At 43.5% G+C, this 20622-nt stretch overlaps 1 protein-coding gene across 1 annotated transcript in view; it reads right to left on the bottom strand.

Moving 5' to 3' along the window:
- clcn1a (chloride channel, voltage-sensitive 1a) overlaps positions 1-20622 on the bottom strand; it is a 47810-nt gene that overhangs the window by 1662 nt on the left and 25526 nt on the right. Inside the window, exons 13-24 of the mRNA XM_030740841.1 lie at positions 19677-19746; positions 19156-19266; positions 18076-18289; positions 17543-17676; positions 17243-17334; positions 15813-15827; positions 13775-13852; positions 12194-12281; positions 9437-9519; positions 6410-6457; positions 4577-4681; positions 1608-1694 (exon numbers count right to left, since the gene is read on the bottom strand). Coding sequence (XP_030596701.1) covers positions 1608-1694; positions 4577-4681; positions 6410-6457; positions 9437-9519; positions 12194-12281; positions 13775-13852; positions 15813-15827; positions 17243-17334; positions 17543-17676; positions 18076-18289; positions 19156-19266; positions 19677-19746 — 1125 coding nt within the window. The remainder of the gene's footprint in view (positions 1-1607; positions 1695-4576; positions 4682-6409; positions 6458-9436; positions 9520-12193; positions 12282-13774; positions 13853-15812; positions 15828-17242; positions 17335-17542; positions 17677-18075; positions 18290-19155; positions 19267-19676; positions 19747-20622) is intronic.

The following is a 20622-nucleotide window of genomic DNA, read 5'->3' as shown; positions in this document are numbered from 1 at the left end:
TGACCCAAAGATGCTGATTCCTTTTACCTGAACACCTGCTGCTGACAGCTTCAGTCCTGTGTTCATGTTTGTTCTGACTCCAAATGACTCCATTAAAAATCATTTGAATGACTCTTTAATGATTGCTGTAGAAAAACAAGACCCTTCACCATGGGGGTATCCTCCCACCATCAGGAAACATCACAGCCTCATTTCAGCAGACGTCTGAGTACCTCCTGCTAAACTACCAAATACTTTTAGTATTAATACCTCCATCCAAATTGTAATAGGCTGTAATTCTATGTAACCTGCTCAATATACTAATAAGACGTTCTCTTGTTGCTTTCATAGAGCTGATCAGTTGTATATCGACTCACTCCTGAAGTCTGAGTGTGAGATTTATGAGCTCCAACATGAACAGCTCAGTTTCAGTGGTGATGACAGAGCAGTACAAACTCAGCAGCACACACACTCTAAATGCAAATGTCATCACCCATTACAGCAGTGATTTAACACAGTCTGCTTTACACGCAGAGCCCTGTGAAAAACTGAGCACGCCTATGATTCAGTGGCTGTAGAACCACCTTTAACTGCAATAATTTGATGGCTTTTTTTCTGTAAGACTTTGTGAGTGACGTGCCGACCCACCAGCACCTCAGTCTCGCTGAGGTCTGGACTTTGCGGCACCTTGATTCTTTTCTTTTTCAGCCATGCTGTTGGAGATTTGCTGCTGTGCTTGGTTTGCTGTTGAATGACCCAGTTTGATCCAAGCTTCAGCTGTGGGACAGACCGTCTCACCTTTGCCTCTAGAATACTTTGGTATACAGAGGAGTTCAGGGTCCACTCAGTGACTGCAGGGCGCCCGGGTCCTGTGGCTGTAAAACAAGCCCAAATCATCACCAGTCCGCCGCTGTGCTGACATGCTGCGTTTCATTTTCTCCAAATGTGGTGCTGTGAATTACGGCCAAACATCTCATCTGTCCAAAGGACTTCCAGACGTGCTGTGGTTTGTTCAGATGCCTGTAGAGGCTGAGCTCGGGGTGAATTTGATGGAACATCCACTCCTGGGAAGACTGTGGCAGTGTGTACACACACACCTGAATGCTCCAGAGCAGCAAACTGACAAACCTTGTTGTTTCAGAGGTGCTCACACTGCTGATGATAACTGAATCATGTGGATTTGATTAGCAGCACCTGACTGCTGCTTACCCTCTTCATGCCTATGAAAGCAGTAAGGATGTACTTAGTTTTTCACATGACTGTAAAGGACAGATTCCCAGTCTGTTGCTCACAGTGAAGCTTATTATTTTATTTGTATTGGCTCAGTAACTCAGTATCTGCAAACACACAAAGACAGGGAGAGTTCTCAGTGCATCCTCACATTAATGTAGGGACTATTACTAGGAACACGCAGTCTGACTCTGAGGTTCTGAGTCATTTGAAGCTGATTTGAATCAAGCCAGCTTGGTTTAAACAGTGCATCCGGTTCTAAACTAACTAACTGCGATCCAGTGCAGAAATCCTGCCGTTCACAGCGAGGCTCGACACAAGCATGCACACCCCAGGAAGTAAATGCCCAGTGTGGGAAGACACATTAAATTAGGCTGATAGAAAATAAAGCTTCTCACCTCTTTCAGTGCCACCACCCCCACCAGTTTGCCAGTACTGGTCACATAAGCATGACTTAGCCCGAGCAGTGAGAATAAGGTGTGGGTCTGTGGAGACAGAGGGAAAAGGTCACTCGTGAAATTGCACAAACTTTTTTTTTGTTTTTATTATTTGAGATGCCCCCCCCACACACACACACACGCACACGCACACACACACACACACACACACTCCTCTGTCAGCTCTGCACAGACACACTGACTGAAAGATGACAGCAGAAAGTCCTGCAGCGTGTTTGCATGCACAAACTACTGTGTTCACGATCCAGCCAAGGTCACACTTTGGATGAGCTCTTTGTATGCATCAGCACACCTCAATCACAAGGCCCCTTTCTGCACACAAATAAGCAGAATATTATAAATATTACCATGACAATGAAACCAGCAGGAATGGTACAAGGTGCTTACACGCTTCAGTATGCTGCAAACATCTGAAAATCATAACAAGGATGTGAGCAGGTCACAATGCAGGAAATGATTCTAAATGCAGAGGTTTACAGGAGGCTTTGTTAACTGTGGCAGCTCAGACACACTCAGGGTGAATTCATCCTGCAGACGTCACAACAACTAACGTACTGAGTGAGGATCCATCAGCAAATAAGATAAACTGCAGTCTCCAGAGTTATATTAACCTGCTGTAACTTATTATGGAGTAAATATCGATTAGGCAGTGTGGGCTGTACTTTCAGGGTCGATATTTGACTAAATTCTTGCCAGGCCTAAAAGTGAGGTAAGAGGCAATCTGCAGACTGGCAAAGTGTCAGCATTTCAAATGCCCGACTTAATAACATTACACAACAATTTACAGCTGAGTGCGCAACGAGGTCTCTATGAATAGATTTCTCCCTTCCTGATAACTCCACAGAGGATCATTTTATTTTTTTAATAACTTCCACTTCGCTGCCTGCAGCCTCCCGAACAACAGGTGTCACTGCTGGGAAAACTTCACAGCTTCACGGGTACAACAGGAACAGAAGAAGCCAAAAAGGAGGCAACGCAAAGTCACTTTTGCTGTGCGCAAGAAAGAAAAGAGGACTGTGCAAAAGAGACGTCCTTCGTTTACACTTGAATCACTCAAGCACAAAAAGGCTCCAAACTCCAGTGATGAGCTATCAGCCAACAAATGTGGCACAGACAAATACCCCCCCCAGCAAACAACAAAAAAACAGCAGCTATCTACAGAGAGATGAAAACACAAAGAATCCAAAGTCATGGTCTCGGTGGCAGAAGGAGAAGGGCTGGAGTGTCTCACACCAGAGCTGCCCTGAACATCAGTGGCAGCAGCCGGGCCTCAGATACTGGATTTCCACTCATGGTGGTGCATTTCAGTAACTCAGCATATTTAATCTGTCTGAACAAATCCTCTCAGGTCCTCCTCTGAGACAGATCTGTTTATGTCCTCTTCTTTGAGCCAGTGATTGGCTGCCTCCAACAAACAGCAGGCTTGAACAGCAGGTGGGTGGGGCCTCTGTGATGTTATACTGAGCCTAGAGTAGAAAAAACTGCCCAAAGTTGATGATTTAGAGCTTTTGAATTACTGAGCTGAAGGTTCACATATAAATAAGGACCAGCTCCACTTCAAGCTCCTTATTAAAATCCCTGTTGATCATTTTTAGCTGTGTGTCTGTTTCTATTTTACAGGCAGCGTAAAACCAGGTGGAAACCATCAAAAGAAAATATGATGACACGATGACCCTGGATGAAAATGTGACCTATAGCTTGAACACCCACAGCTGAGCTGTTTCAGTGTCTGCACCGATCACCAGGAGCCGAGCGACGGCCACGGCACCCACATATGAACATCGGTTCATAGGGGTGGCTGTAGCTCAGTAGGTAGAGCAGGTCACCTACTGATCGGAAGGTCAGCGGTTCAATTCCTGGCTACTCCAGGCTACATGCCAATGTATCCTTGGGCAAGATACTTAACCCCAAGTTGCTCTCCGACCATCCTGTCGGAGTATGAATGTGTGTGAATGCTAGTTAATTAAAAAAGCACTTAGCTTAGTATGAACATGGAAGTGCTTGTATGACTGTGAGTGCATGGATAAATGTAAACATGTTGTGTAAGCGCTTTGAGTGCTCTGACTGAGTAGAAAAGCGCTATATAAGAGCTAGTCCATTTACCATTTACCATCGGGTTTACGTGACGGCGCCTCAGGAAACGAGATTCTGTTCACGGACAGTCCGTCTCTATTCAGCCAGACAACACTGAGAATGAAGCCACGTACGTCTCACTGTTTTCCTGTGCCATTACTCCTCTGTCAGGGTTATCCCAGCTTCAGCTCAGTGAGATGGAAGTGAACACCGGAGGAGCTCAGAGTGGGAACGCCAACAACAGATTCAGTGACTGCCCGTGGGCTGAGTCATACGCTGCTTTGCTTTCATAATCCATGTGATCAGATACATAAAGTCATCCTCCACTCTGGAACACATGTGAGGATGTTCCTTCAGACTTTGTTAATAAAGAGTAATCAAATGGAAATCATCCTTACGGTTACTTACTGTGAAGTGCATTGCATTGTGGGTATAATGGTAAATGGACTGGTTCTTATACAGCGCTCTAGCTGAGCACTCAGAGTGCTTATACGGCCCGTTTGCAGTTACACATTCACACTCTGACGGATGCCTCGGGGTTCAGTGTCTTCAGCGTGAAGGGCAGATCAACCAGATTTTTAAAAATCGTGCTTTTGTTAGTTTTTTGTGGGAAGAGTAATCTTTTTCCTGATCACTCTCATACACACTCTTGATCTGACAACATTAATATAAACCAAAACCTGTGTCTTTAAAATAAATCTGTTTGTCCTCTTGTGTCAGACTGTCTCTGTGTGAACATGGATACCCATTTTGAATGCACAGCATCCCCCGGCCTGTCAGAAACACGGCGGTCTCAAAAACAACCGTCAAACTGGGATTTACACACACACACCAACCTTGTGTAAAGATGTTCTCTCCACCAGCTGGAAAGGGGAAGGGTCCACTCGTATCTCATCGATTTCCATCGGCTTGTCCATCTCTGCCTCCTCCCACGCTTTAATCTGCAGCCACAAATAAAAAGCAAGGTCACAGAGGTCAATCTGCCGCCACCGGTTCACACTCGCTCTCCTGACGACTTCAACTAGAGGGGAAACAGTTGCATTTGTTGTCAGTGTGAGTCACATACATGCATTTAAGCATATCTGGCAACAATAAGAACTGTTCCATAAATCATGAGCTGTATCTCTGGGTAAGAATCGAGGTGTGTGTTTGCACAGTCTGTGTGTGGCTGGAGGATGGAGAGGGTAATTAGCTACCTGCGAGGAGACGTTTGAGCAGTAAAAAACCTTGAAAGCCTGTGTTGCGTCCTTGCATGTCACTGGTCTCCCTCTGAGATTTAGGATGTCTGACACCTTCTAGCCTCTCCATGGATTTTACCTATGAGCCTCAGCCTGCTATGACAGCAGCAGCAGCCTTGTAGAATATACAGGCCTGTGTTACGGGGCATTTTGGGAAAGTGCCAGGAAGAGTAAAAGCGGCGTGCCAGACAGAACAGGACCGGAGGGCACGATGCTGTTTGGATGTCTCATTTAAAATGCAGCCTGGGCTACACTTAAAGTGCCCCAATTCAGACGTGACACAGATCTGTAACAGCGCCGACCTACATTTCACATGGATTCAACAGAGATGATTTACCTGCACCAGTCATATGGTAAGAAGTCAAAAGCAACTTCATATATACTGGCTCAGACACATTAATGATGTGAGATGAGTCCCACATCACTGTGGTCCATAAGGCAGAAAGCTGAAATGATGAGTCGGGAATCTGCTGCTTCATTTGGCAGAAAATGGGAGGAAACTGCTCGATCCTGCACGGATCATACAGCTGCATGTTGAGTTTAACTGCAGCTAATATGGATTTATAATTCATCACACAACATGAACACAACCAGGTGACTACTCGTTACTAAATTCTGTCAAAGCCAAAATTACAAACACATTCAGATCCACCGCCGTCCAGGACCTGATGTGACTGCAGAGGAGTCAGAGATCTGTTCTGATGAGTTAAATATACATGTATGTTTATGTTTAATGAATCAGAGATGATATTTTATAATCTTGGTGTTTGGAAGTTTGGAGCCTTTGTTTCTAAGGCCTGGAAAACGATGGAGTCTTTATTTATGACGCATTCGTTTTGTTGCTGTGCTGTTATTGGGCCTTAAAATAAGCTCAAATCAATCAATGAGAAAAACATACAGTTCAGATACCTGTTTGTACCCCCCCCCCCCCACACACACACACACACACCCCGGCCAGTAAACATGAGCCGTTTGTGTTGTTGTGATTTTTAGACTTGCTGGTACTTTTTGCAGACCTCTGACCACACAGACATAAATTCATGATTTCTGTACTGCAGTAATTTGGTGTTTACATCATTTTTAACATGGAAACTTGGATTTTTATGAGGTCTGAGGACAGAAACGTGTGACAGTAAAATCACAAGTTTACAAAATTAATCTTATTAGCTAATTACATTGAATTTGTCAGGAAATATGAGAGACTTTAAAACCTGATTTTTCTTCATGTTATTATTGGAGCTTTTAATGACCCCAGGAAGCCTCCTGCCTGGTTCTTGCATCTGTCAACCATTTTTGAGAAACATCTAACGCTCCCACTTTGTGGGATAATGTCTTGTGACTCAGCACTTATTGTATGAGTAAGTAAATACCATGCTTAAAATGATTCAGCAGACAATTCTGTAAAATTATGCAAATCCTTCATGACGGTACCTCTTCTGGTGTCATTGTGTCTGACAGCGAAGGAGGAGGACAAGGCTCCTGCAGAAGAAACAGGGAAAAGAAGAGAAATGATTTGGAGTGATTTTGTAAAAACATCCTGAATCTTACATGAGGAGAGCAAACAGGAGCAACTAAATGATGGAGCGTCTGCCTGTCTGCTGCTGCTTCTCCTGTTTGTGTGTCACTCCTGCAGCACATCAGCAGCGCTGTGAGTTAAATGGATGCAGCAGGTGAAATTCAGGCCAGCACCTGCTGCGACCTGTTTTATGAAACTGAATTTATTACCAGCTGCGATCACAGAGCTAATATTACTTTCACCTTGCAAAAACAGTATGATTCTGTGGGTGTGTGTTACTGTGTACCTGGATACACCCACCAAAGAACCCAGAGCACTTCAACATGTGCATGTGTGTGTGTGTCTGTAGACAGATTTTATAAACACAAAAGTGCCACAACCAAGATGCAAGGTGGAGACCCAAAGTTTGACGAAGGCTGGAAAGTGTGACAGGCTGTGCGGGGGGGTGGGCTGCCACTGAGACGGTGCCCCTCCCCACAGTCATTCCCTCGCTGTGCGCACAGCTCCAACATCTCTGTGCTTGAAGTAACCAAAGGAGTGTCAGCAGCAGTAAATGCAGAGGTCTGATGTTTTTATAGGTGTCAGGGTTCGTCAAACAGGGAAGGTCTGGTCAGCGTTTCAGGAATGGTTGTGAGTCCTTTGGAGATGTAAGAAGTGTCTACTGACAAATCAAAATCTCCTTTTTTTAAAATTTGGAAATCTGTGAAACATGAAGCAAAGACAGAAATGTGCAGTTCCTCTAATGGCCACTGGGGGCGACTCCACAAACATGTTTACAGCCTTGGTTTACAGCTCCTCCTCCTCCTCCGCTGGCTGTTACAGGTAAATATTTGCAGGTTTCCAACAAAACTGTATTTACTCAAGTAACACAAAACTCAACTTCACTTTGTGTTTGGTGTGACTGCACCACGGTGGCTCGCTGCTGACTGAGTGCTCAACCCTCTCATCTAACCACAAAACTGAGATGGCAACAGCCCTGAAGCTCAAGCTGATGCTTCACAATGCAATCCACAGACCAACGCATGACTGTGGCCATCTTTTATATATACAGTCTACAGTTTATCACTGAAACAGTTATTCAAGGATTAACAATATGCTGATATTATTACACATGCCAGGCCATTGTTTGGGTACCTGCACTCAGCAGGTAGTAAAATACAGAATACCTGGGTCACAGAGAGAATCCAGCCTCAGCTCGGCTTGATTGCTGGTAGCAATATCCCACTGTGTGTCTATTTGATATTCATGGCTGTAGAACTATGGCTGATGTAAAAACAATCCCCACCAAGGACCAGGATTGAATCCAAAAACATAATGGAGAATCAGACGGGTAATTCAGCAGCCACAGCAGTGGGCACAACACAAATCAACTTCTAATCTCACCAGCTCACCAGCATGTGCTTTTCTCCAGTGGGCTTTTCATTTTTGCATGTACTGCTTTCCCTCCAAGCCGAGATCACCACCAAGCTGAATGTAATGACCCTACCAGGGAAAAGGTGGAAAGAAAGATGCTCGGCTTCAGGGAGTTTGCCTGTGGACGAGCTGTGAATTCATGTCTGTCAGTCAGATAAGTATGTGTCTACCTGAATAGAACGCAGGCGCCATAATAAAACATAAATATTTAGATCCTGGTTCCAGTGAAAGGATGCAGTTTCAGGATTGTTTTTATTTTCTTTTTTAGAGGATGGATGCAGTATTTGCATTTTAATGGTTCATGGCACACAGGAAAATGACACTTCTGACTCTGCTACACAGTTAGCTGGATGGAGGAAAGGGCACAGAGGCTCACAAAGGCATTAAATACACAAACATGTAGAAACAAAGATGCTGGTGCGATTTGCTGGGATTTGACTAGTTCAGTTTGATTTATCAGGATAAATCAAAGTTCATGACAGTACAATTCAAAAAACACTGAACACGTGGCTTGTATGGAACAGCTGTCAGGAAACTGAGTCATGCAACAGGACAGTGATCCCAAACTCAGAAGCAAATCTCCAAGAAAATGTCTGAAAAATAAAAGAAAGAAAGTCCAGACCTCATCCTGACTGGAATGCTGTGGAGGGAGCTGTGTGTAAATGAATGCTCACACTGAACTGAAGCCATGCTGTAAAGAGCGGGCCAAGATTCCCCCACAGCGCTGTGAGAGACTCATAAAGTCATACAGAAAAGGATTACTTAAGGAAAAGGTGGTTCCAGCAGCTCCTGATTCATGCCTGCCTGCCCCTCTGCCTGCCTGCTCTCTCCTCTGCCTGCCTGCCCTTAGAGGTGTAGATACTCCTGAGTGTTTTCCTCACAGGCTGCAGAGAAGCTTCTTAATGACTGGACCTGCCTTTGCTGACACGTCTCAAGTTACTGCCCTGTGACAGCAGAGATGACACTGTGTGTGTGTGTGTGTGGGGGGGGGTTATACTGCATTTAACTGTCACGCATGCTCCAGTGTGTGTGTGTGTGTGTGTGTGTGTGTGTGTGTGTGCGTGTGTGTGTGTGTGTGTGTGTGTGTGTGTGCGTGTATGTGTGTGTGTGTGTGTGTGTATGTGTGTGTGTGTGTGTGTGTGTGTGTGTGTGTGTGTGTATGTGTGTGCGTGTGTGTGTGTGTGTGTGTGTGTGTGTGTGTGTGGGCGGGTGGGGGTGTCTTTATTCCTGCATGTTTGAACAGAATTTCACTTCTCCTGTTGTGTCAAGCAGAAAGGAAAAAACATGAGATGTCGCACAAACTGATCACTGTCATGTTTAAAATGTAGCAGTTCAGTTCTGAACATGTTGAAATTTCAGTGTGTGATTGTATGAACAAAGATGTTTTTAAAGCATCCCTCCCACGTTTCTCTTTCACAAACCGCACCCTGCAAAGACGTGACAGACAGAGTGGAGCTGTGAAGCATATTTAATGCAGCTTTGGCATGAGAACACACGCATTAGACATGCAGTAAGAAGTGCAGACACACCTGAGACTGCCCCTCTGTCTGCCTGCTCTTAGAGGTGAAGATATTCCTGAGTGTTTTCCTCACAGACTGCAGAGAAGATTTTTCTGAGAGGATTGAAGAAGGAGACTCAGTGGGTAAAAGGTCAATAAATTATACAAATGCAGCTTTGGAGGAAAGAACTCAACAGCAAATGGAGACTATTACAGACTGCAAGGAACCCAAGAAAAAACCCTTGTCGTTGCCTGGAAACCAGTTCACCGGGAGATGGTCTGCCTCTCGTTGTGTGCGATGGGCTACTGAGCAGTTTGCTGTGCCACAATAGGCACAGATACCATCTGGATGCTTGCAGTGAACAAGCTGCCAAACCTTCGCTCGCTGCTGTTAGGGTTGCAAAGTTATTAATTCCAAACCTTTGACATCTGTTGAGGGCAGCGATGAACATGCTGAAGTCAATTTGGTAGCCTAACAGACAGAAGAGACAGTTTTAACTTTTAAAAGGCTGGAGGAGCATGCTGCGGGGCATGGATGACTTTAGTAGAGGCTCCTGGTGTATTTCAGGAGTTCTCACCAGCATACGATGAAGGACAGACATGTTACAGGTAAAGTTAGACCTGTCTGAGTTAGCTAATAAACAAACACCTTTTATATGAAGGCGTTTCTCGGACTTCACAAATGTGCATTCAGGGTTTTCCTGCATATGAAAAGTGAACGATGTTGTGGCCTTCCCTCAAAGGAAAAGATTTACCTTCTGTTGGGTTTAAACGCATAAAATATATAAATCTTCCTTTCACTGGAACTAAGGGGCCGAGCCCAACTCCTGAGAAGCACCCCCCCACACCATGACCCCCCCCTCCACCAAACTTTATACTTGGCTCAATGCAGGGGGACAGGTACTGTTCCCCTGGCAACCACCAAACCCAGACTCCTCCCTCAGATTGGCAGATGGAGAAGTGTGATTCATCCCTCCAGAGAACACGTCTCCACTGCTCTAGAGTCCAGTGGTGGCGTGCTTTACACCACTGCATCAACACTTTACACCACTGCATCAACACTCTGCATTGAGCTCGGTGACCGTAGATGTGAGTGGTCATCTGTCACTCTGCATCGGCCTTGCGACAAGTTGACAGCCTGTTCAGCGTGGAGCCCACCTCACACCCTAAGACAGATGGGATGGGCGGGAGCCCCCTGTGACCGGACGGCTCTGTGTGATGTCACAGAGAGGGGATATCCCTAATATGGTCGTGCAGCAGCCCCACCCATGTGCTGTATGAAGTGGCTGAACTGAGGGGCTGCACACAACATACAACACAGCTATTATAGTTTAAAATAAAAATGGGGAGCTGAGCATAACAGGTCCACTTTAAGGAGAGACAAGCTTGAACAGCATAACTCAAATCTAAAAGAATTGATGTGAAACAAAGAGATATGAACAGAAAGCAACACATAATTCTTACCATTGTTCTAAATCACTCATTCCATCAGCAGCTGCTTGTTTTTTCTATCACCATTGTCCTATTTTATGTTTTTATTGATTTCAATGATCATTTATAACAATTTGTTCCAGTCAACTACTATTATAGATATTATTCCCCTTTATTTTCCATTCAGCTTGTGTGTTTACTGCTGTGTATTTGCCTCAAACTTCCCTGAGTGGGATAATTAGACTTGTATTGGAATGTGCTTTTGAGCTGCAGGGGTGATGCTACCATTCTGGGGCCATTTTCAATCCTAAGTGTGGTTTGAAAGCGATAAACACAGTTTCACAGTCATATTTAATGTCCACGCCTCGTTTATCTGGGCATGGTGCATATAAACAATTCAGAATGTGCGAGTAAGAGGCTTAAGTACTCTCCACATGGTGTCTTTAACTTGCTTATACTGCTTTATTGCTGAAAAGTGTGGGTCAGAGGGCTGTTCGTCTTGACCTCTGTATATTTGGATTAATGCTGTTTACATGTTGTGTAACATCACATTGTTCCTTATGAGCCGATTAATCCTGATGGGTCCCCCTTTCATACTTCATGAGCACCAATAAGATGTGTTTGTGTCCTCTGGGCAGTAATCTGCTCAGCACATATGAGAACCTGGTGAGCCTCATGCACCATCTGGGATGTGACTAAATGCTGAGTCATATCAGATGAAATATTTTTTACAAGGAGAAGAGAGAGAGACATGGCGAAGAATAAATCCCATTACATCATCCTAGTGAGCAAAACTTGTCTGAAAGAATCAATATTACTGCGACAGGCCCCATAAGGCTTTCCTTCCCCAGCCTCGCCTCTGTGTCACTCAACTCCACGAGTGTAACCGAGCTAAAGAAGAGGGATCAGAATTTGTAATTGTCTTCCACAGTCTGATTTGTTTCCACATAAAAGTAGCCTTTGGCTCGGCCCTGAACAGAGACGTGGGTAACACCAAACTAGCTCAGTTACTAAGGAAAGAGGGAGGAACAGATGATGAACAGTTACCCATGCAGCATGATGTGTTCAAATGTTTGAATATGTGCTGCATCGATTTCCTAGGCAGGGCTTTGCTTTTCCCACACAATCATTGCAAGTAAAAATAAAAGAATTATAATAATAATGGAAAATAAAAGTATCCATTCTTTTCTCACATTTGGGGTATGGTAATATATTCCTGCATAAGTATCTTCTCTCTGAAGCAGCTGAAAGGGTGAGAAAATTATACACAGTAAGTTTTAGAGATAATGTATGACTACACCTCTACCAATATGAAATATTTATATTTTCTCATAAATAGCTAATCCTCTCAACTCACCAGGAGCAGGAGCAGTGTGGTTAGAGGAAGGCTCCTGAGGCTTCGAAGGAGGCAGGGGACCATTTCTCTCCTCCTGCACTGGACTACCCTGCAGACGGTAACTACATGTTATTAAGTAAATCAGCATTAATAAAGAATCTGCAGGACAAATGGTAAAAGTTAAGCTATGCTTTAATGGAAGGTAAAATAAAAATGCTTTAAAGACATGTTTTTAATTAATTGCACATTTAAATCTTCACCACCAGGGTGTGCCCTTTTTATATCTGAGTCTATTGAAATGTTTTCAGAAGTGTGCTGCTGTTCTTTTAACTTCATATATTTCTTTTTAGCCTACACAGGTTACTTCAAAAGGCTTTGCCTTTCCCCAGACAGCCATCATAAATAAAAATGTGTTTCAATCTTTTGCCTGGTTAAAATAAATGTTAGAGTTACTCCCTGCACCATCTTGTGGTGCAGCTTGGATTTGCAGGAAAGTACAGCCCGGCTTTGCGGGAAAGTAAAGCCCTGCTATGCAGGAAAATACAACCTGGATCTGAGGGAAAGTGCAGCCTGGCTGTGCAGGAAAGTGCAGCCTGACACTGTGGGAAAGTGCAGCCCGGCTCTGTGGGAAAGCACAGCCCACCTCTGTGGGAATGTACAGCCCAGCTGTGCAGGAAAGTACAGCCTAGCTGTGCAGGAAAGTACAGTCTGGCACTGCGGGAAAGTGCAACCCGGCTCTGCAGTAGTTAAAACTCAGCTGATATCTCTTCAGCACAATGCACAGATGTTTTAAACATAAAGTCACAGTGGGTGTTTTTTTACATTCTGCTGAGTTAAGTTTGGAAGGAAAACTGTTTTAAAACAGAGGAATTTGCAGTAAATACATTTAAACTGAATTTTATTAGCAAATGAACCCTTAAGTGACAAGGCTACTTTAGCGATGAAAAATAACAGTGTGGTCATTTGAGGGCCCCCTTATATTTTAAACTGGAGTCATTTTTCTACTGGCTCTGTGTGTATTTGTCATACTGTTTCCTTTATACATGACAGATGTTATAATGTCATTAATTATGGGTTTCAATCACCTAAAAAGGATTAATCTGACTCATCTCAGTTAAGCTGTTATTGTTGTCTTAATGTTACTGCAGCAGGAAATCGTTCTATTCTAGAAATATCACACTCTAGAGATTACAATAAAACAAAAGCCTATGTTCTTAAAAGCATACATATATTTTCAGATCATCAGTTATGAAGTAGCTCATCCAGCTCACAATCCATCATAATTCACATTATTACCCTTAAAATGACAAATATGACCTTGACAATAATTTGTGTGACGACCCACTGAAATCAATTAAATCTGACCAGTACTTTAAGAAGAGTAAACTGTATTTCAACTTAAAGTAGAAGGAGTAACAGTATGACAAATCCATGCCAGCAAACAGCTTTATGATTAAAAAACTGACAACAGCATGTATAAATATGCAGCCAGGGTCACTCTGTCACTCTAACATTAAAAAAATTAAAACTGAGGAAAACCTATACACAAACAGTAAAACACATGATTAAATCCATGATAAAATTCCAAAATCGGACACCCACCTTCTCTCCATCCTCTTCCTCCTCTTCGTCTACAAAGGCGAGGGACTCCCAGCTGTGCTTCTGAGACTCATTCTGCTCCTGCAAACACATTAACACACAGAGATTCTGTAACTGTGCCAGAACTACATGCAATTTAACCCCTTTACACTGATGCTTTTTTAGCATTTGCACTTTATTTTTACTTGTGTTACCTCACTCATTTGAATGGGTTAGCACAGCCAGGAGAGAAAGTTCTGCTCTTGGGCTTTTAAGGTGAAGCATTACTAAAAAACAGACAGGAGGAGCTGCTTTGTGTATGAAAAGCTCTTTGATTCCAGTCTGCAGGTATCTGCTCTCTCTGTGTAATGGGATCCAGGCACAAAATTAAAAAAAAAAACATGCTGGATTGAAATTTGGCTAAATGAAGGCAGTCTGCTCAGGCAGTGCTGCAGTCTTTGGATAGGTCCATGGACGTCCTCCTGTAACCACCCATGCTCCTGCTGGCACAGGATGGCACCTGTTCAGGTGATGTAAGCCTTATGTTCTTGCACTTCAGGACATTACACCCTGGAGGAGTATACCCTGCTCTTCCCTAAAAATACAACAAAATGAAAGCTAATTATCCATCATCGTCCTTTAAATGCAAAAGTCCCTGTGTACACACACAGGTGGGCAGGTTCCTCCTCCCGGACTAAAGCCTGCCATGGTGACCACAAACCTTTAGCAGTACCTAACCAAGGATTTAGGATTTCCTTCTTTGTGTTTGCATTCATTTCTTTTATGAATCTTAAGGTTTCCATTTTGAGGACTCTACATAATCACATTCAGACAGCTTTGCTTCTCCATGAGCACACATGTAAAAACAGCTTCATCCAAACTCAGGAGGCACTCAGGCAGCTTCCTTCACTGACACAGCCATGCTGGAAACTAAACGTAGCCTTTATTGTAATGTAGGTCAAACATTAATGCAATTATTGCATTAACACTGATGTTTGCATGCTAGCTCTGCAGCACACATCTGCTTTATGGAGCAGTGCTACAAAAATCTGAGCCCACCAACCCACAGGATGTTTCTCCTGAAATATGGCTTGTATACAGCAATCAACCACAACACTGCCCACGACATTTATAGCAATGATTTATATGTTCTACATTATTTTAATGCATCATTGTCATTCAGCTTGAGGTAAAACTAAGAAAACGTTAGTGCTGTTTCCTCTGAGCTCCTCAAAATTATGGAAATTATGAAAGGAATGAAACATTACTGATTTTGTGAAGACAAATAAAAAAGGCTAAAAAAGGCTAAAGAGATGTTGAGTAAGGTGCTGCTACATATGCATTTATATTGGCCTCACACATTTATTACAAAAATATCAGTGGGGTTTTTTCAGCTGTGTTTCTCCCTCCCCTCACTCCTTGAGGTTGTTGTGAATCGGTACTATATGAATAAAACTGAACTGAATTGTGACCACTTGATAAACAATCAATCCAATCCAATTCAATCCAGATTTATTTAAAATGCGCTTCAAAATCACCCACAGGGTCCAAAGTGCTGTACTATAGAACAATAAAATACTTAAAACAATTCAATAAAATGCATTAAAATACCTGAGTAATACATAATATATGTGAGGAACGCAAAGTATTTTAAAAAACACAGCTCACTTAGCGTTAAAAGCCAAAGAAAAAAGCTGAGTTTTTAAAAGTGATTTAAAGTGCGCGAGTGATGAGGCCTCTAATATGCAGTGGCAGATCATTCCAGAGATTTGGTGCTGCCACTGCAAAGGCCCGGTCCCCTCTCAGCTTAAACCTAGTTTTAGGCACGGTCAGAAGCAGCTGGTCTGCCGACCTGAGTGACCGGGTGGGAATGTAAGTGTGTAGAAGCTCAGAGAGATAGGGTGGGGCAAGACCATTTAGAGATTTAAAAGTAAATAAGAATTTTAAAATGATACTAAAACGAACGGGCAGCCAGTGAAGTGAAGCTAAAACAGGTGAAATGTGCTCATGTTTGCAGGCACCAGTTAAAAGCCGCCAGCAGCATTCTGCACCAGTTGAAGGCGAGCAATAGCGGACCCTCTAAGGCCCGTATAAAGTGCATTGCAGTAATCCAGCCGAGTGGTGACAAAGGCATGGATTACTGTTTCAGAGTCTCGCCTTTGGAGAACTGGCTTTATTTTAGCCTCAGGTGAAAAAAGCTCGACTTGACTACAGCCTTAATGTGGCTATCAAGCTTCATGCCAGGATCATTGACTCCTAAGTTTGTGACTATTGGTTTGAGAAACTGTGCCAGAGGACCCAGATCTACCAGAGGGGTCTCTGAGTTGCTGCCAAAAACCATCACCTCTGTTTTTTCTCATTGAAACTGAGGAAATTTAGAGCCAGCCATGCCATTTTATTTTAACTTAGTTGCTTATTTCAATTGTTTGTAAAGCAGTCGCAAGTAAGAATTTCATTGCTCAGCATAACCACAGTGTTTTGCAGTGTACATGACAATAAACGTCTTGAATCTTAATGTCACCTAAGCATTTAAGTAATTGTGCCACTGAGTAGGAGTCTTTCCTTTTAAGAGGCACATATATCTGGCTTTCGTCCGCATAGCAGTGGAAAGAGATACCATATTTTCTAAGTGTGTGGCCCAGCGGTAATAGATAAAGAGAGAAAAGGAGTGGGCCTAGAACCGAGCCCTGTGGTACCCCACACACACACAAGTGGAGCCGTGGAGAACGCCAAGGACACCATTCAGCAAGACCAACACAAACTCCTACTTGTAAAGTATGACTGAAACCATCTCAGAGCTGTGCCCCTGATTCCCGCCCACTGCTCCAGAGGAGAGGTAAAAAATTTTGTGGTCCACTGTATCAAGGGCAGCAGTTAAATCTAAAAGAACAAGAACAACACAATCACCTGAGTCAGTAGCTAAGAAGATGTCATTAAAAACTCTTAAAAGTGGTGATTCAGTGCTGTGCAGGGGTTTAAAACCAGATTGGAAAACTTCAAAAAAATTGTGCTCAGTTAAAAAGGTCATTCAGTTGTATTATGCTCAGCTCAAGACACTCATATAATGTATCAGTGTTTACAGAAAAACATTTCTGCACATGAGCCCAGACCGCCATGAAAGATGGACACAGGCAGTGTTTAAGCTGCTGTTTTAAACTGCAAAAACAATGAAAGAATAAAAATAATCTTTGTGTTTTATCCAGTATGAGCTGGAACTAATAAAATGATCAGGAATGTATTTACTGAGGTCACAGAGTAACAGAGCTGAGGGCTGATTCCCACAGACCGTCAAACAACCCATTATTGTTGCAACCTCCTGCTGGCCATTAGAAAGAATGCAGTTTGTTTGTTTGTTTGTTTTCTTATTTAAAAATTCCATAAATCCATGATGTTTCCAAAATCAAGGAGTAGTCATGATCTTACAATTGACCAAAACAATAGTGATTAGGATTTCTGTCACAGTCAAGAAGCTCCGCCTCTTACTGGCCTCACCTGCATCAGGAACCATCTTTCTGGTGACAACCACCAATCACAGAGAGCCAGAAGCTCCACCCTGTCAATGCTGCCCAGTAGGATCATAGAATCTGGAAGCAGAGAGACAAATTACATACTCATTTTATTAATTTCATGCTCTGAAATAAATAAAATGCATTAAAAAGGTTGAGTGCGCTCTTTTAGATCCTAATATTTGGTTCTGTTCTATTTCATTTGATCGCAGCTGTTTAACTCTTTGTGTTGTTTCGAGTCCCGAACAAATTTCTCTGATGGAGAAAATTTAAATATCTAATTTACCTTTGGAGTCGACCAGGGGGATTGATTTGAGAGAGGTGGAGTCCAGCAGGAGCTTGACTTCTCGGTATGTGGACTGAGATGATATAAACTTCACCTGCCTCACCATGATGTCTTCTACAAAGATGTTGTATTGGCTGTGGGACACATACAGAGATAAGCCAGAGGGCTGAAACTGCAGCTCTGAAGCAAACTCACACTTTTAGAAAGCGCTGCACAAATTACTCTTCATGATTAACAAGAAGCACAGATGAACTGTTTCAGCTTCATGGCATCTCTGCATGTTGAAGGCCCTTTATAACTGGAAGGTTTCTCCTCAGAGAGGGTAAACTGGACCCTTTTTTAATGCTACTATTTTCTTGCAAAAAGTTTCAAATTATGCAAAAACATGAAACCTGAATGTTTTTTAATCTTCTAACAATTATACCACTTGTCTTGTAAAAATAGCAGATTTCCCTGCTGGTTGGATTCATTGAGGACATCACATTAAATGTGTTAACGTTTTCCCACATCTGGCTCGTGAAACGATGACTGACCTCATGTGTCCAAAGCCGAGTTCTGGCAGGTACGGGAGCTTCTTGACTTGGATGATGGAGTCATAGAGGGAGGGCTGCAGGCCCTGGGCCACCATGTTGGCCAGGATTACTGCCACCATCATGGGCAGGATGTGGGAGATCTGACCTGTCAGCTCGAAGCAGATAACCGCCGTGGACACTGTGTGAGTCACAGCCCCGGTCAACGCTGCCGCTCCTGTCAGAGAAACAGGACGGGATGATGGGGGGAGGACGGGAGACGTGGCGAAGGAAAGACAGTGCATGATACAGTAGGAAGAGAAGGATGAGGGAGGAACGGGAAGGAAGGAAAGGAAAAACATATACTGATGAGTAAAGATGGAAAGTGGAGAAAAAGCAGAACGTGAGGGTAGCAGACAGGCTCAAACATGAAGGTGATAATGGTAAAAAGAACAAAGAGAATGAAACCATGCCACGCAAGAGTAGATTAATGAGAAGCCATGTAAGGAGTGACAGGAAGCACGCGTGAGACAAATTAATGATATCGGGAGACTACTGAGAGAAGGATGGCAGAAAAGAAGAGATTAAGAAAGAGGGTGGGAGGAGAAAGGAGAGAGGGATCGAGGGCTGCTGTAGGTCGACAGGAGCCGGGATTCAGGGAGGGGCCATGTTTCTGGGTCAGCTGTTGAGGTGAGGACAGCAGAGCAAACCCATTGTGACATTTAACTGTCAGACCACAGCGACCACATGCTCTGATGGAAAGGAGGAAGAGGAGCTGGGGTGGAGGGAGAAGATGACAAGAATGGGGGGGGGGGCAAGTTGACAATGAGTGATGACTGGAGGACCAGAGAGGCTGACAGGAGAAGTTTAAAGAGAGAGAAGTGACAGTAAAAAAGAAGGAAGAGGCTTGAACACAGCCGACGAGCTGAGGGTGCAGGAAGTTGACAGTTAAAGGGAGAAAGATGAAGAAAGTTTGACAGCAAGACTTTTAATACATGTGCAGTTAAAACAAATAGCCTTGGTGCAAATGGGTTAATAGTTAGCCACAATAAATGAACATGAACATGACGGGAAAATAGCTAAGTGGAGAAACAGGAAACTAACCAATGACTGCGTACCCTCCAGGGATGATGCGGTAAAGGATGCCATCAAACACGATCCCGTGAGGAAACAGCGTGGCCATGATCTCCCCCACCAGCCTGCCAAATGCTGCTCCTGCAGGACGACAGTAAATTCAATTCAGTTCAATTTTATTTATATAGCGCCAAATCACAACAAACAGTCGCCTCAAGGTGCTTTGTATTGTGGGTAAAGACCCTACAATAATACAGAGAAAACCCAACAGTCAGAACGACCCCCTATGAGCAGCACTTGGTGACAGTGGGAAGGAAAAACTCCCTTTAACAGGAAGAAACCTCCATCAGAACCAGGCTCAGGGAGGGGGGGTCATCTGCTGTGACCGGGTGGGTCACGGTGGATGAGATATGCTTTAAAAATCAAAGTAAACACATTTATTATCATCACATTACTTATAAAGCAGAACTTTAGGCTTCTGAACCGTGCCGTGTGCAGAGTCAGTATTTACAGTCACAGCCAAGGAGGCTGAAGAATGAAGCTGATCTCACCGAGTATGAAGACCGGCATGAAAGCTCCGGATGGGATGGGCATGGTGGTGGCCACGGCAGACATCCAGAACTGCAGCAGAGACGAAACATAAAACGCTGTTCAGTCACAAGCTCAGAGGTGCTGATTGCAACCAATAAAAACCAGATGAGATTTAACTTTCTTACAGTTCAGCCTCTTATCGATGTCTCACCTCCACCTGTGGGGAAATACTGGCGTGTGAACCATGTTTGAGTTCTCTGCTTTCACACTGGAAACTCACATACGCTCCTACAACACTGCATTTATGAAATTATTTGGGTAATAATGTCAATAAGAACATAATAATTTAGTGATAAAAATCCAAAGCACACTATTGAGAAGATGGGTGTAGTGAGTCGCTCTCAGTGGTCTACTTTGATGAAATACCGCACAGAGTACTTTTCTGATACTTGGTTACTGCAGACCTGCAGGTCACTTTCTGAGAACATGTGTTTTGGACATGTTGTCTGAACATGGTTAAATATTGTGCCTTAACTAAGCTGAAAGCAGCATGAAGAGCCCAAACCTGCAGTTCCTCCACCCAGCCGCTGAAACCTTCTAGATGCCAACACATGGAGCTGTCATTGCTGGCTGTCTAAGGTCTTGCTCTCTGGTGTACTTTGGAGTATTACAGTTGGCTGTTCACTAACAGTGTTTCAGAGCTCCAGCCCTGGTGAATAAAACTTTAGTATTTTATCTGTTAGCACTAATTAGCAGGTATCTGTCTGATGCATCTGATGCAGCTTGATGACCAAGTTTCAGTCCCTGGCTGGCTTCAAAAACTAAGATGGCAGTGCCAAAACCAAGGCTTCACGAAGGCACTCCACAAACCAAAGCTTGTAAGTCTTCATATATTCTGATTCTGAGAAGCTGAACAAGTCAAACTGCTCCACAGTGGGTTTCAAGTGCCAACAGATCAGCTGTGTT

This window comes from Archocentrus centrarchus, chromosome 11 (assembly GCF_007364275.1).
Source record: "Archocentrus centrarchus isolate MPI-CPG fArcCen1 chromosome 11, fArcCen1, whole genome shotgun sequence".
NCBI classification, from domain to species: Eukaryota; Metazoa; Chordata; class Actinopteri; order Cichliformes; family Cichlidae; genus Archocentrus; species Archocentrus centrarchus.
The sequence above is the reverse complement of the archived record's forward strand: the minus strand, read 5'-3'. Positions and strand labels throughout refer to the sequence as shown.